Source organism: Doryrhamphus excisus, chromosome 1 (assembly GCF_030265055.1).
Source record: "Doryrhamphus excisus isolate RoL2022-K1 chromosome 1, RoL_Dexc_1.0, whole genome shotgun sequence".
Taxonomy (NCBI): domain Eukaryota; kingdom Metazoa; phylum Chordata; class Actinopteri; order Syngnathiformes; family Syngnathidae; genus Doryrhamphus; species Doryrhamphus excisus.
The window spans coordinates 36,186,843-36,199,565 of NC_080466.1; the positions used below are offsets into that span (position 1 = coordinate 36,186,843).

The 12,723-nt window shown below is 36.5% G+C and overlaps 1 protein-coding gene across 5 annotated transcripts in view; it reads left to right on the plus strand.

Annotated features, from left to right (window-relative positions):
* The window catches only part of astn1 (astrotactin 1), a 256,497-nt gene that overhangs the window by 78,574 nt on the left and 165,200 nt on the right, over nucleotides 1-12,723 (plus strand). For all 5 annotated transcript variants that reach the window (XM_058065280.1, XM_058065284.1, XM_058065285.1 and 2 more), the window contains 3 exons: nucleotides 3,376-3,460; nucleotides 3,979-4,053; nucleotides 10,271-10,408. In XM_058065280.1, coding sequence (XP_057921263.1) covers nucleotides 3,376-3,460; nucleotides 3,979-4,053; nucleotides 10,271-10,408 — 298 coding nt within the window. The remainder of the gene's footprint in view (nucleotides 1-3,375; nucleotides 3,461-3,978; nucleotides 4,054-10,270; nucleotides 10,409-12,723) is intronic.

The window sequence follows — 12,723 nt, forward strand, 5'->3', positions numbered from 1 at the left end:
CGATTGGAAACTCAATTCCTTGTACTGACTGAAGTATTCGAGTCACTCACTAAAGTGAATCAAAGACTTGATACAGTTGAGTCGGGTATAAAAAAAATAAAAATAACCTCACATGGAGACTTGCATATATATTCATGGAAACAATGAACAAGATCCGTGCAGCCAAGACAACAAATTATTTTCCATAAATTGGCTGCACGGCGGTCTAGTGGTTAGAGCGCAGACCTCACCGCTAGGAGACCAGGGTTCAATTCCACCCTCGGCCATCTCTGTGTGGAGTTTGCATGTTCTCCCCGTGCATGCGTGGGTTTTCTCCGGGTACTCCGGTTTCCTCCCACATTCCAAAAACATGCTAGGTTAATTGATGACTCCAAATTGTCCATAGGTATGAATTGAGTGTGAATGGTTGTTTGTCTATATGTGCCCTGTGATTGGCTGGCCACCAGTCCAGGGTGTACCCCGCCTCTCACCCGAAGACAGCTGGGATAGGCTCCAGCACCCCCACGACCCTTGTGAGTATAAGTGGTAGAAAATGAATGAATGAATGTTCAAATGAAATAAAACCATTACCATTACCATAATTTCTTGTTTATTTATTTTTATTTGGGCTATAGATGCTGTGATATTTTCATGAACGACTCTTTCATGTAGTCTCCATCTGTGAACGGCTTCCTCCTCCTTCCGCTCCCCGGTGCAGTGAGTCAGTTACAACACTAGCAGCTGCAGTTGAGTGTGGATCCTTCATCCACTCCTTAAATTATGTTTGCTCTTCTCAACCTTCCGTAGTAGTTCCAAAATTGCTACCTTACGCCCGTCTGCAGTTGGGTTTTTTTTCAGAGAAAGCTGAGTGCTTGTTTTGAAAATGGCATTCATCTTGACATTTTCTGTTGTTTGCTAATTTCTTGCAACATATAATAAGCAAAATAACATGTCCATTCATCATTAAACCTTTTCTGCTAACATGTTTATTTTTAGGGATAAATCCATAGTTATGATAATTTTCCGTGGGGGCAGCACACTCTCAAGACGTCTCCTTCCCCTTCGCTTGGTCATTCAATCAGCAGTCAGAATGCAGTGTAGATGCATTCACGGAATGCACATTTAAAAATGCACATCAAAAAATAAATTATACTAGAGTCAGCATAGGAACAGCAACAAGGGGGGGGGCTGAAGGTTGCTGACCACTAGATCATAAACAAAATGTACCGTACAGTACTTGTACACATCATATCAATGATTGGACATTTTAGTTGTATTTGAGCTGACAGTAATTGTCCAACCTATTGTAATTGCAGGGAGAAAAGCACATTTAACGAGGCAGAAGCGTCTTATTTTGCATTCATGATTTAGGAGCCTAACTCTCTGTGGCATCCTCGTTAATGTGACCTTTCCATGACTGAGAAAAGCTACATCTCAAAGTTGACCGTGTCGTGAGAATATGTTATACTTGTACACATGGCCAAAACCAACTTCTCAATATTCCAAGCCGGCAATTTGAAATCTGTTTTGATATTTAGCACATTTTCCCAAAGCGTATTTGTGATAATACCACGGCGGAAGTCTGCCTGCTTGTCGGCATGGCTTGTGTGCACATGTGCAGGAGCTGTAGGGAGATTGCCGAGCTGCTATAGATAGCTTAAGTCCAATCCTCTTTTCTGCTAGAAAAGATACTGATGAGAGCTGAGATGGGCTGTGGAAACATCTGTGCTGCTTCTGCAAGACCTTGAAAGATGCTGGATGCTTGAACACGTAACTAGGCTGTTATGCTGCACCATTCTGGCAGAAATGTCAGCCACCTTTTTTTTTTTTTTTTTTTTGCTTAGAATTGAGATTGCAATTTGCTGGAATGTTTTTTTTTTTCATGGACACCATGTTTTGTGTTTCATATACAATTCAACATTAGTCATTCCATTAATTACGGTGGATGTGAGTATATCGTCCACTTAATTAATTAATTGTAGAGCCTCAATTGCCAATATGTATGAATCTGTCTTTGTGTACCTTGTGATTGACAGGTATCAAGCTTTTATGATGAACTGCCAGAAAAATGCTAATAAGATAATCAATAGATGCCACTGTTTTAATGATTCCATCACATGAATGACATTTGTTGCTCCCCCTTGCCTTGCGGTCAAAATGCTATGGAAGGAAGAATGGCATTCATTTTTTAGATACCACCAACATTTTATAACAATGAGGCAAATAGCCAATGACTTATGGCAGCATCCCCCTTTTGGAGATAAAATGATCTTCAGCCCCAAGTTTGACATCCGTGCTTGTGATGGCTGTGTTGTTACGACAATCTTGGGAATATTCAAGTGAAATCGTACTATTTGACCTTGTGGAAAGGAAAGGAAAATGTGACACAGCCACACAAACCTTTCAATTTAGTTGACGTCAAACTGTATCAAAATGGTTAACATTAGTCAAGTAAAACCCCATTTACGATTGTAATGCTCACCATAAGTTTGTCATTTGTAGGCGCTTTAAAAAACATGCAACCACTTTTCTACTGGTGGAAAAAAAGCTCATCAATCAATCAAAGCCTGAACATCCATTTCACTGCAGAGAGTGACTACATTTATTTTGTTGTTTATATGAAGAGTTTGTTACACATATATACAGATATTTTTACAACCGACTCACGTTTTAGACATTTGGGTCATTGCAGATGAAAAAAAAAAACAACCAAACAAAAATAAATGTATTAACTGTACAGTCAAAGGTTAAATAACTGTTAGTTATCCTCCCTATCCGTGTGGAAGTGGTAAGTTTTTGGCTATTTACGTTTAAAGGAAATAACTTGAAGGCTACCGTTTAGGTCGCTAGCTCTCTAGTTTGTGAGTTAGCATGTGTCTCAAGACCCTGCAGTTGCGCAATATATTGTAAATAAAAAAGTATAAATGTGGGGGAAAAAAATCAAAAAACTGTACAGTCACACGAGGTACAAAAAAAATTAAATCAACCAATGCAAGATTCAGTCCTTAAAATAATATATAAAAGGTAAACACAAATGTACCTCATCAACAGCACAGCATTGATTCCTTTCTTTGGTCATGCCACACATCTTATTCCTGGGCAGACATCTTGGAGCATGATATTAACTGTTCATTGGTCAATAAAAACATACATTTGGCAGCAGGAACAGGAAGTCAGACAGATACAACCTAATGAAACAAATAATAATAAAACTAAAGTAAATTTAAAATATATATATATAAAAATTGTTTTATAAAATAAATTATAAATTTATAATAAATAATACTTGTACCATTAAAAAAATTCAGTCTAAGCTCCGGATTAAATATAAATGACATGAAGAAACTGCTGGACAGTATTGATAAATGACTGAATGACTGTACTTCCTTTTGACAGGAGAATGCCTTTGCCTCAATGGATACATGAAGGACCCGGTCCACCAGCACCTTTGCATCCGGAGTGAGTGGGGGCCCAATCAGGGGTAAGTTAACATTGCCACCTACTTTTGGTTCCTGCTTGCTCATGATCAGTCAAAAAAAAAAAGGAAGCCAAGAAATCTGGAGGGTAGGGAGATCAATAATAAAGCATTCACATTCACCTCAAACATATCCACCCCACCCAGTGGTTTATTTGGTCTCAAGAAGTGTTGAATATTATCATTTAGTGTCACTTTGTGGGGAAATCAACCTGCATTCTTTTGGGACTCAATATAAATGTTCTTTTCATTGTACAATTTTTAAATTTTATGTTAAAATATCGTCTTGTTCTTTTTGGACTACTACTGACTGCTATCTACTTCTACTTGTTACTCACCTACAGATCCATACTTCTTACTCCAATCTTATATGGAAATGTGTTTATTTGTAATTTAACAGGAGTTACATGGACTGCTTTGTTTATACCATCTTGATCATTCATACCAAAGAAATCCTAAAGTATTTGCAGCCACTCGATATCTCGCTTTTTCTTCTCCTCTGATCCATTCTTTTATCATCACAGTCCTTGGCCTTACACCATCTTCCAGCGTGGTTTTGATCTCGTCATGGGAGAGCAACCTTCTGATCGTATTTTCAGGTAAGGCACACATAAGAAAAGTCAATTTTGCAGGCAGGAAAAAATTGATCATTCCGAATGTCTGGTTTGTATAGTAGTGAAAAGTTCTGTCTCACTCTTACCTTCACTTGTTCATGGTTGTTTAGGAAATGTAGAAGGTCCACATTTTCTCTTGCTCTGATATGCATGAGTTTATAGTTCTTATGCTTTTAGCATATCAGTGGCACTGACCAGTCAGTGCATCAGTCATTATTAAGATTGTATATAATTGGTCTACGGACATTACAAATGAGATAACTATTGTTTCATGTACACAGCAGACGGGGTAAACGATTGTCTGTTGGATTGAGTGAGGTTCCAGCCAAAAGTTCAACATTTCGAGTTGTTTAGTTGGTGTGGCCAATGCATCCATGCTAACCAAATGTAACTCAAAGCAAAAACTGCACTGAATTGTACTCATCATTTACAGTCGTTATGTGAAACAATTCTCAATGTGTGATTACATCATGTATATCATGATAAAGCTTTCCACTAAAAAGCTCACCATGGGAAATAAATGTGTTCATGTTTCACATAACAGAACCATTTTTGTCTGATTTGTATTGGCTTCTGTTCATTTTTTTATTTGTGGCTAGTATAACATTTGTGTGTTAAGCAAGTCTACATTTATAATTGCGTCTAGGAATGGTGTATATTATTAAAAACTCAACAAATTACACTTTCCGATTCCAATTTCCAATAGAATTAAAGCATTACCTCTCATGCACAGAACAGCACAGTATTGTTATTTTGCAGTCTCAGCAAAATTTAAAATTTGAACCTTTGGCGATGTTTACGCTCCATGCTCTTAATGGAAGATCCCAATAGCATTATCACCCGATATCACATTTTTATGCTTATATAATAATCAATACCGATTATTATTATTGGACATCCCTAATAATAATAATAATAATAATAATATAATACCACTGTTGTAGCAAAAACCCATTCAAGCAAAATCGCAACTCTGAACCCCTGATGTGCAGTTTCTGTCCTTTACACATCCGGAACACATTTATGGCAACACACATGACAAGTGTTATTTGTTTCTTAGGGATTATTTTCTCTGATTATATCTGCTATATTGGGTATTACCCACATTTAACTATAGCACTGTTATTTTATATCTGGGGGTGCTAATATTGTTTAAAATGCATTTAGAAGGTCATCAACAGGTTTTCTACGAAAATACGTAGGTCATGTGTAAAGGAAGAATCCTACTTCACAGGAATTCACTTATCACTGTTGTGTCTGGAGCAGTTGGCATTATAAGAGCGGGATTGTAGAGGCTTGCACGATTAGAATAGATCCAAGATGGCTGCCTCGGTTACTTTCTCTCTAGTTGTCCAGTTTCTGATGTTGTTAAGATTGTGACTATGAATATTCTCATTGTTGGGACTATTCAGAGTTGTCCTCATTCGGATCACAAGAGCACAATGGAACCTATCCCAACTGTCTTTGGGCAAGAGGTGGGATACAACCTGGACTGGAGAATCTGAATCACAATCTGAACAGCCCAATTACGATGGATTTAAGTTCCTGCTGGTCACATACATACGGAAAACAACAAACGTTTCTCTAGTGTGTTCACTGAACCAGAGATGTTTATAGAGATTTTAGTGAATGCAGCAGCAGATCTCCATGGGGTTTTTAGAAGGAAAACTGTTTAAAATCGTGTTAGTGCCCTCAACTGCGTTCCCGTCTTGCCAACGTTGACCCTCCTGATTGATGAATTGCTGCTTCTCTCCAACAGCAACACAACCTTTTACCAAACCCGGACACTTTAACATCATACATCCGTTTATGTGAGGATGTACAGACAAAAACATTCAGTACAACAACAAACAGGGAAAACTCAGGCACCTCCATTCAGCCAAGGAAAATGCTTCCAGGAGGGGGGCCGTACCCATAGGCAGGCCTGAAATTTTAAACATTTTAAACCAGGGTGTCCAAGCTGCAAAGGTCTGCATTCAGAAACTGAAAGAAGAAATACAGAAAATGTCTGTCTTTGACCCAGCAACTGTGTGGAAAAGGCTTGTTAAACCATGACTGACTACAGGAAACATCCGCCCTCCCCAGGCGGTGGCAAGCAAAAGGCCGACGATGACCTGAATGATTTTTACTGACTTTTACATCGGTCTTCTCTATTAAAAAAGGGTTTAAGTGGCTGTTAACACGTGCTGTGGTCCCCCCCACTTACAATTCCAATAACAGGGAATTGAGGTATTGCAGCTGCTTACATGGTTTGACATGACATTGTAAAAAATGTATATTCACAACCTCCTACGTTATGAAACTATTGACATGACAGCTGACATGACCTGTTTCAGAAAACAGTTTAGTTTCCAAATCAATTTGGGAAAGAGCTAAGAGCATTTCAACAAATAATTGTACCCTGCCACTTAAGAGTAAACCACATGGAGGTGGCAAGCTGCCAACTTTGCATTTTATTTCTTCTTTTTCTACCCATAAGAAGCTTTTAAATGAGGTAAAAAGTGTTTGTAAAAAGTGTTCTATACCTTTTTGTGCTTGACCAAGTCCCTAAGTGATGCATTTTAGAAACAGTTAGGATTTTTTCAAGATATGCTGTGTCATTGTGTGATTTCTTTTTATATTTCATTGCATTTTTTTATGACTTATTTATTCAATGTTTTTCAACAACTAGTCGGACATGAACTGAAAACATTGCAAAACTGGTCATTTAATAACAAAGTTGGTGAGAACAATTAAAAGTCTAACATGTCAAGCCTCCTTTTATCTAATCTACAGTATGCAGTTCAATAGCACTGTGTCTATTAGTACACAATTACAATATGTACTATTTTGCAAAACCCGAAATTTAATTTGATATTTTAGAGTAATACAGGTACATCCAGGTGAAAAAGTTCATTATTTATTTCAGAATGTGAAACCTATATATTATATTATACAGGTGCTTTACACACAGAGTGACACAATTCAAACATTTGTCTTGCTTATAGATCATGAAAGTCCAAAATGCAGCGTCTAAGAAAATTAGAATATTACATAAGATCAATGAAAAAATGATTTCCTCCCCCATTCCAAAAACATGATAGGTTAAATTGTCCATGGGTATGAATGTGAGTGTGAATGGTTGTTTGTCTATATGTGCCCTGTGATTGGCTGGCCACCAGTCCAGGGTGTACCCCGCCTCGCCTGAAGACAGCTGGGATAGGCTCCAGCACCCCCGATTCACTCATTTTAAATCTATTTAACAATTGTAATGCTTTAATAGGGTGTGTCAAGTATTGAAATTCAACATTATTAATAATAAAAAAACAAGCTAGGGAAATATTGCTATCAGGCTGTTAGCCTGACAAATGCTATGGGAAGTAACTTGTTATATTTGTCACAAAAAAATATGCTAATAAGCAACTCAATAAATATTGCAGTTTTATTGATTATCAAAGAATATATGCTCTTTTATTCAATTATAAGTACTTTTGTGCAACACAGACAAGAGTCAAGTTAAGAATATATTTAGCATGAACAACTTAACATATTCTATAGGTAATGTCACACATCTTTCACATTAATTAACAGTATTTTATAAAAATATCACACATGTGTTCTGTGTGTTACATCCACCATAATTTTATTTTAAGCATGAAAAACCATTGTCCTGTGTTAGCAGTATTGATGTTAAATCTGTTCTGAGATTTTTGTTTTTGCAGCTAGCATCAAATTGATTTGTCGATTTTGTCTGCCATTATTTTGTATTTATAAACTCTGAGTTAAAAAGCAGTGTGGTCAATTTGTCACGCCATTGACATTACGAAAGTGTGGTGCCTCCTGGATCTGAGTGGTCTCAGAATTAAAGCCCAGACTCCTCGGCCTCTTTACCACCACAATGCAGTCCAGCGACCACATCACTGAAAAACGCAGCGCCTATGTTCTTATCAAGATGTTTGATCCCCTCCACCTGGGGCAAGACCTCGCTCCCAACCTGAAAGGGTGCATTTATTTTTGTTAGTTTTTCCAGCTGAGAACTATGACCTTAGATTTGGACGTTCTCAGTCTCATTCCAGAAGCTTCATGCTCCGCTGTGAATTGCAGGTCCAGGCATTCCATGTCCCGGCGAGATGCGACCTGTCCTTGTTTTTTTTTCCATAAGCTCTTCCGAATCACACATTGATGATCACGTCAGACATTTAATGTTCTGATTGTGGGATGTGTCGCTGCATGAATATACACTTTTGGTATTATCGCACTTTTTCTGGCTTCTGGGTAGAATACAAAAACAAATAAACGTCAGATATTCTTTCTCAGGTATGGTGAGTGCATTTTGCGGGTCTTTGTGTATTGTGATTCATGTATTATCGCATATCAAAAGTCATATTATATGAAAAACTCAATATTATTGTAGAGTGTGCAGTTCCTTTGTAAGACTCTATTGTCTTTTTTTTCTGGAATTTGTCCTTAATAGTGAGTTTTCTAAACCCCAACACTTAAATCCTAATTAACTTGACTTGGAAACAAATAACAAAGTAATTGAGTGGATGATCATTAAATGTTAATTTACTCAGGGTTTAATCTTTCATTTCTTAAACAGTCCTCTATTGGAATGCTGTTCCCTTGTCCTTAATTTATTTATGTATCAGTTTAGTGTGAATTTGGTTAGTCGGTGATAAGTAGATCAACAAAACACCGCTCTAACAAATTTAGCAGCGCTTGAAAGGTAACGGTTCAAATATCATTGTTCGATTACTAAAGTCACTGAAGAGTAGTTTTTCTTTTTCTTTTTGTTAGAAGATTGGAGGGGTTTAGTTATTTGCTCCCTGCTTTGCATGTCGTTTGTAACTGAGTTAATCTTTTTTTTTTCTTTTTTTGCAAGGGATCTTGCTTTTGTTAGAATAAAACTCAGAAGTGGTAGCCTGTTCGGTGGTTTTCATGGACATGCTAGTACACTAGCTCTGCGCTTCCACAGCGTCTTTGTGGTTAGGACAATCCACAGAGCTCCTGAAGCCATTGTTATCTCAGCTGGTGTTTTGTATGAGTAGAGAAACTTGGACGTAATAGCCTGTTCACTCTTAAATCCGAGTGTTTCCAGATCGTCTTGACTGGAGGTGTATTCTGACCTGCAGAATCTGGTCAAATGCACACCACAGACAAGCAAACAAAGCAAAGCAATTAAATTGCAGGGGAGAGCACAAACTGTTTTCTGTTGTACCTTAAATTCATTGTACAAGTTGTTGCAGTAACAATAATAATTGTAGTTATTTGTAACATGACTTCAAGTCATCTAAGGCACAAAACTTTGACCCACAATTAGTGTTTTGAAAACAAGACGAGAAAAACATGACACTTTAAATACATTAAATTGTGATGCCGTGAATGTATTAGCCACTTGTAGCGCCAAGCTAGCTACATGTAAACAAAAATGGCAGAAAGTCAAATCAGCATGTGACAAGCTTATCTTTTACAATGATACAATAATATACTGTATGCCTTTATGATTTACTCATTTTAAATCTATTTAACAATTGTAAGGCTTTAATATTGTCAAGTATTGAAATTCAACATTATTAATAAAAAAAACAAGCTAGGGAAATATCGCTATCAGGCTATCAGCCTTACAAATGCTATGGGAAGTAACTTGGTATATTTGTCACAAAAACTAAATATGCTAATAAGCAACTCAATAAATATCACAGTTTTATTGATTATCAAAGAATATGCTGTATTGAAATTCAACTTTATTAATAAAAACAAGCTAGGGAAATATTGCTATCAGGCTGTTAGCCTTACAAATGCTATGGGAAGTAACTTGGTATATTTGTCACAAAAACGAAATATTCTAATAAGTAACTCAATAAATATCACAGTTTTATTGATTATCAAAGAATATGCTGTATTGAAATTCAACTTTATTAATAAAAACAAGCTAGGGAAATATTGCTATCAGGCTGTTAGCATTACAAATGCTATGGGAAGTAACTTGGTATATTTGTCGCAAACTAAATATGCTAATAAGCAACTCAATAAATATTGCTGTGTTATTCCAGAGCTTCAGACCCTCTACAAATATGAGAAATAATATACTGTATGCAGTCACCCGTTTTTGCTTCCATACAAATGATGCCTTCAGTTACATCATCTTGCTGTTGGGTTGATATTTGACTGACATGTTGTCAATAGAACCAGTAATGTTATTTGCAATTTTTGTCTTTTGCAGATTCACATACACGTTAGGAGAAGGAATGTGGCTGCCTTTGAGTAAAAGCTTTGTCATCCCCCCAGCAGAGCTGGCCATCAACCCTTCTGCCAAATGCAAGACTGACATGACCGTCATGGAGGATGCTGTGGATGTGCGGTGAGATATGGAATATAATGCTCCATTTTTCAATGGACCCCCTTACGAAAAGAAAATATATTTATCAATATATTACTTTAAATATATTGTATTATATTATAATATATTATTTTTCCATTATATTTTCCTATACATTATATATTATAAATACATGGAATAATATATTTTTGTACATATATTATACAGTATATTATATATTAATGTAATATATGGCAATATATTGCAGAATATACAAATGATTGCCGCTTTTAATATATTGAAATATATTAAATCCAAATATATAATATGAGTTTATATATCCCAAATTATATGCAATTTTATATATGTAAAAATATAGTCCTTTTTTGGTCTTGATCGCAAGATATTTTTTTATATGTATCAATATATACACATATGATCTATGCATATATTGCACTATATTGGAAAATATAAACATAAGATCCCATATATGGAAATATATTTCCTAATACATTGCATTATATTTGCCAATATACTGCAATATATTTTTTTTTCCATAAGGGCCTTACATTTTCCACAATTATTACACGTTACACATTTCTCAACTGATTTGAACCATTCCAACATAAGAACTGCTCATTTAGGACATTCGGAATAACAATTTTCCTTTTCTGAAATTCCACGTTTTCATAATGAACGGCTGGATTCTACAAGGAGAGGTCTGAGACTTGCGAAGTGCCGGTTAAACTGGTAAAACTGTAATCTGATGAAAAATATACAAAGCCAGAATCCCCCACAAAACAATATCTTCAAGATTTAGAACCATATACTGATTTGTGTTAATATGAGTAAAACCTTTCTAACCTCCAATCATTACATTGATGGGCAGCAGTGAATAACATGGACTTTGGTCAGATTCACTGTATTGGAAGAAAACACTTTTCGAGAGAAAAGAAAGGAAGTCTTACACTTGGTGTAGAGTTTGCTGACCCATGGAGTAAATCCATGTTTATGGAAAGTGTAAAAGAAAAGGGAACTACTTTTTCAATAATTTATCAGTTTCTAGCGGATGTCCTCAACACTTTAAGCACCAAAGTCACAAAACTGTTACAAGCAACATTGCTTGAATTTAACAAGCTATTTGAGTAAAAATGGTCTCTTATGTAGTTAATACTTTACACCAGGAGATGGCGGACGTTAATCTAAGCAACATTTGTGGGTGTGGTTTTAAGTGTAGGAGTTTATAAACTACTATGTATGTGTGCCACAGTCCACAAGCAGCATATACTTTTCGCAGATGCTTTGCTTAACCATGTTTAGGGTTGCTGGGGGGCATTGTGGGTTGTCAAAACACGGTTGAGAGAGACCTGGTGAGACGGATAGTGGGAATTTTTTTAAAAATGTGGGGATCGTGGCATAACCGGTAAAATCCATGATAGAATCCTTGACAAAAAAATGTACTGCCAATTGACTTGAAAATACAATAATCTGGGTCAATGAAAATATTCAGAGGCATGATAGACAGTGATGTCCAATTCAAATGAATGTCCTTGTTAAAGTCCTTTGGAAAATTCATATTTCTCTATTAGAAAGTGCTATTAGAAAATTTCATTACAAATGAAACAAATAATTTCAGATCATATAGAAAACAATTATGATTCAGTCTCTGACATTTTCACAATATGGGACACACTTAAGTTATTTAAGATGAGAATTTATGAGAATGGCAAGTTTAAAGGGGACCTATTATGCTCATTTTCGGCCTTTTGTATTGGTTGTGGAGTCCAAAAGAGCAGCCACATACGATAACAGAACCGCACAGAAAGATTTCCAAACTTCTAGAATCTGCACCTATTCAGTTTACTTTTCTCCGATTTCGTGCTTCCCGCCAAAACAATCTACTTTCATATATTCCACCCACGGCCCGCCTCCATGCAAGCCCACTCCACTGTGATTGGTCACACTCTAAAGAGCTCCAGAGGACCTCCGGACAGCTTCCGAACCCCACTTTTATGATGGGTTTATTATAAATGAATAAACCCTTTGGGGAGCTACTTGAAAAGTGGTTAAGTTACTAACACCATAAACAGAGCAAAGCAGAGTTTGGGGGAGGGCAGGCCTACAGAGTATCTGGGCATTCCCATATAAGGATATCCGGATCACATTGACGTCACCCAGGTCCTTGTTAGAGATAACTCACTGAAACCAAGAATTCAGAGCCTTCACAAACATCTTTCAGGGCTCACTTCCAAATGCGCAAATCTTATTACCTGAAACTTTGGCAAAGTTTAACACAAGAATATATTTATAGGTCAGAAAAGTGGAAAAAGCATGATAGGGCCCTTGTCAAGAATAAT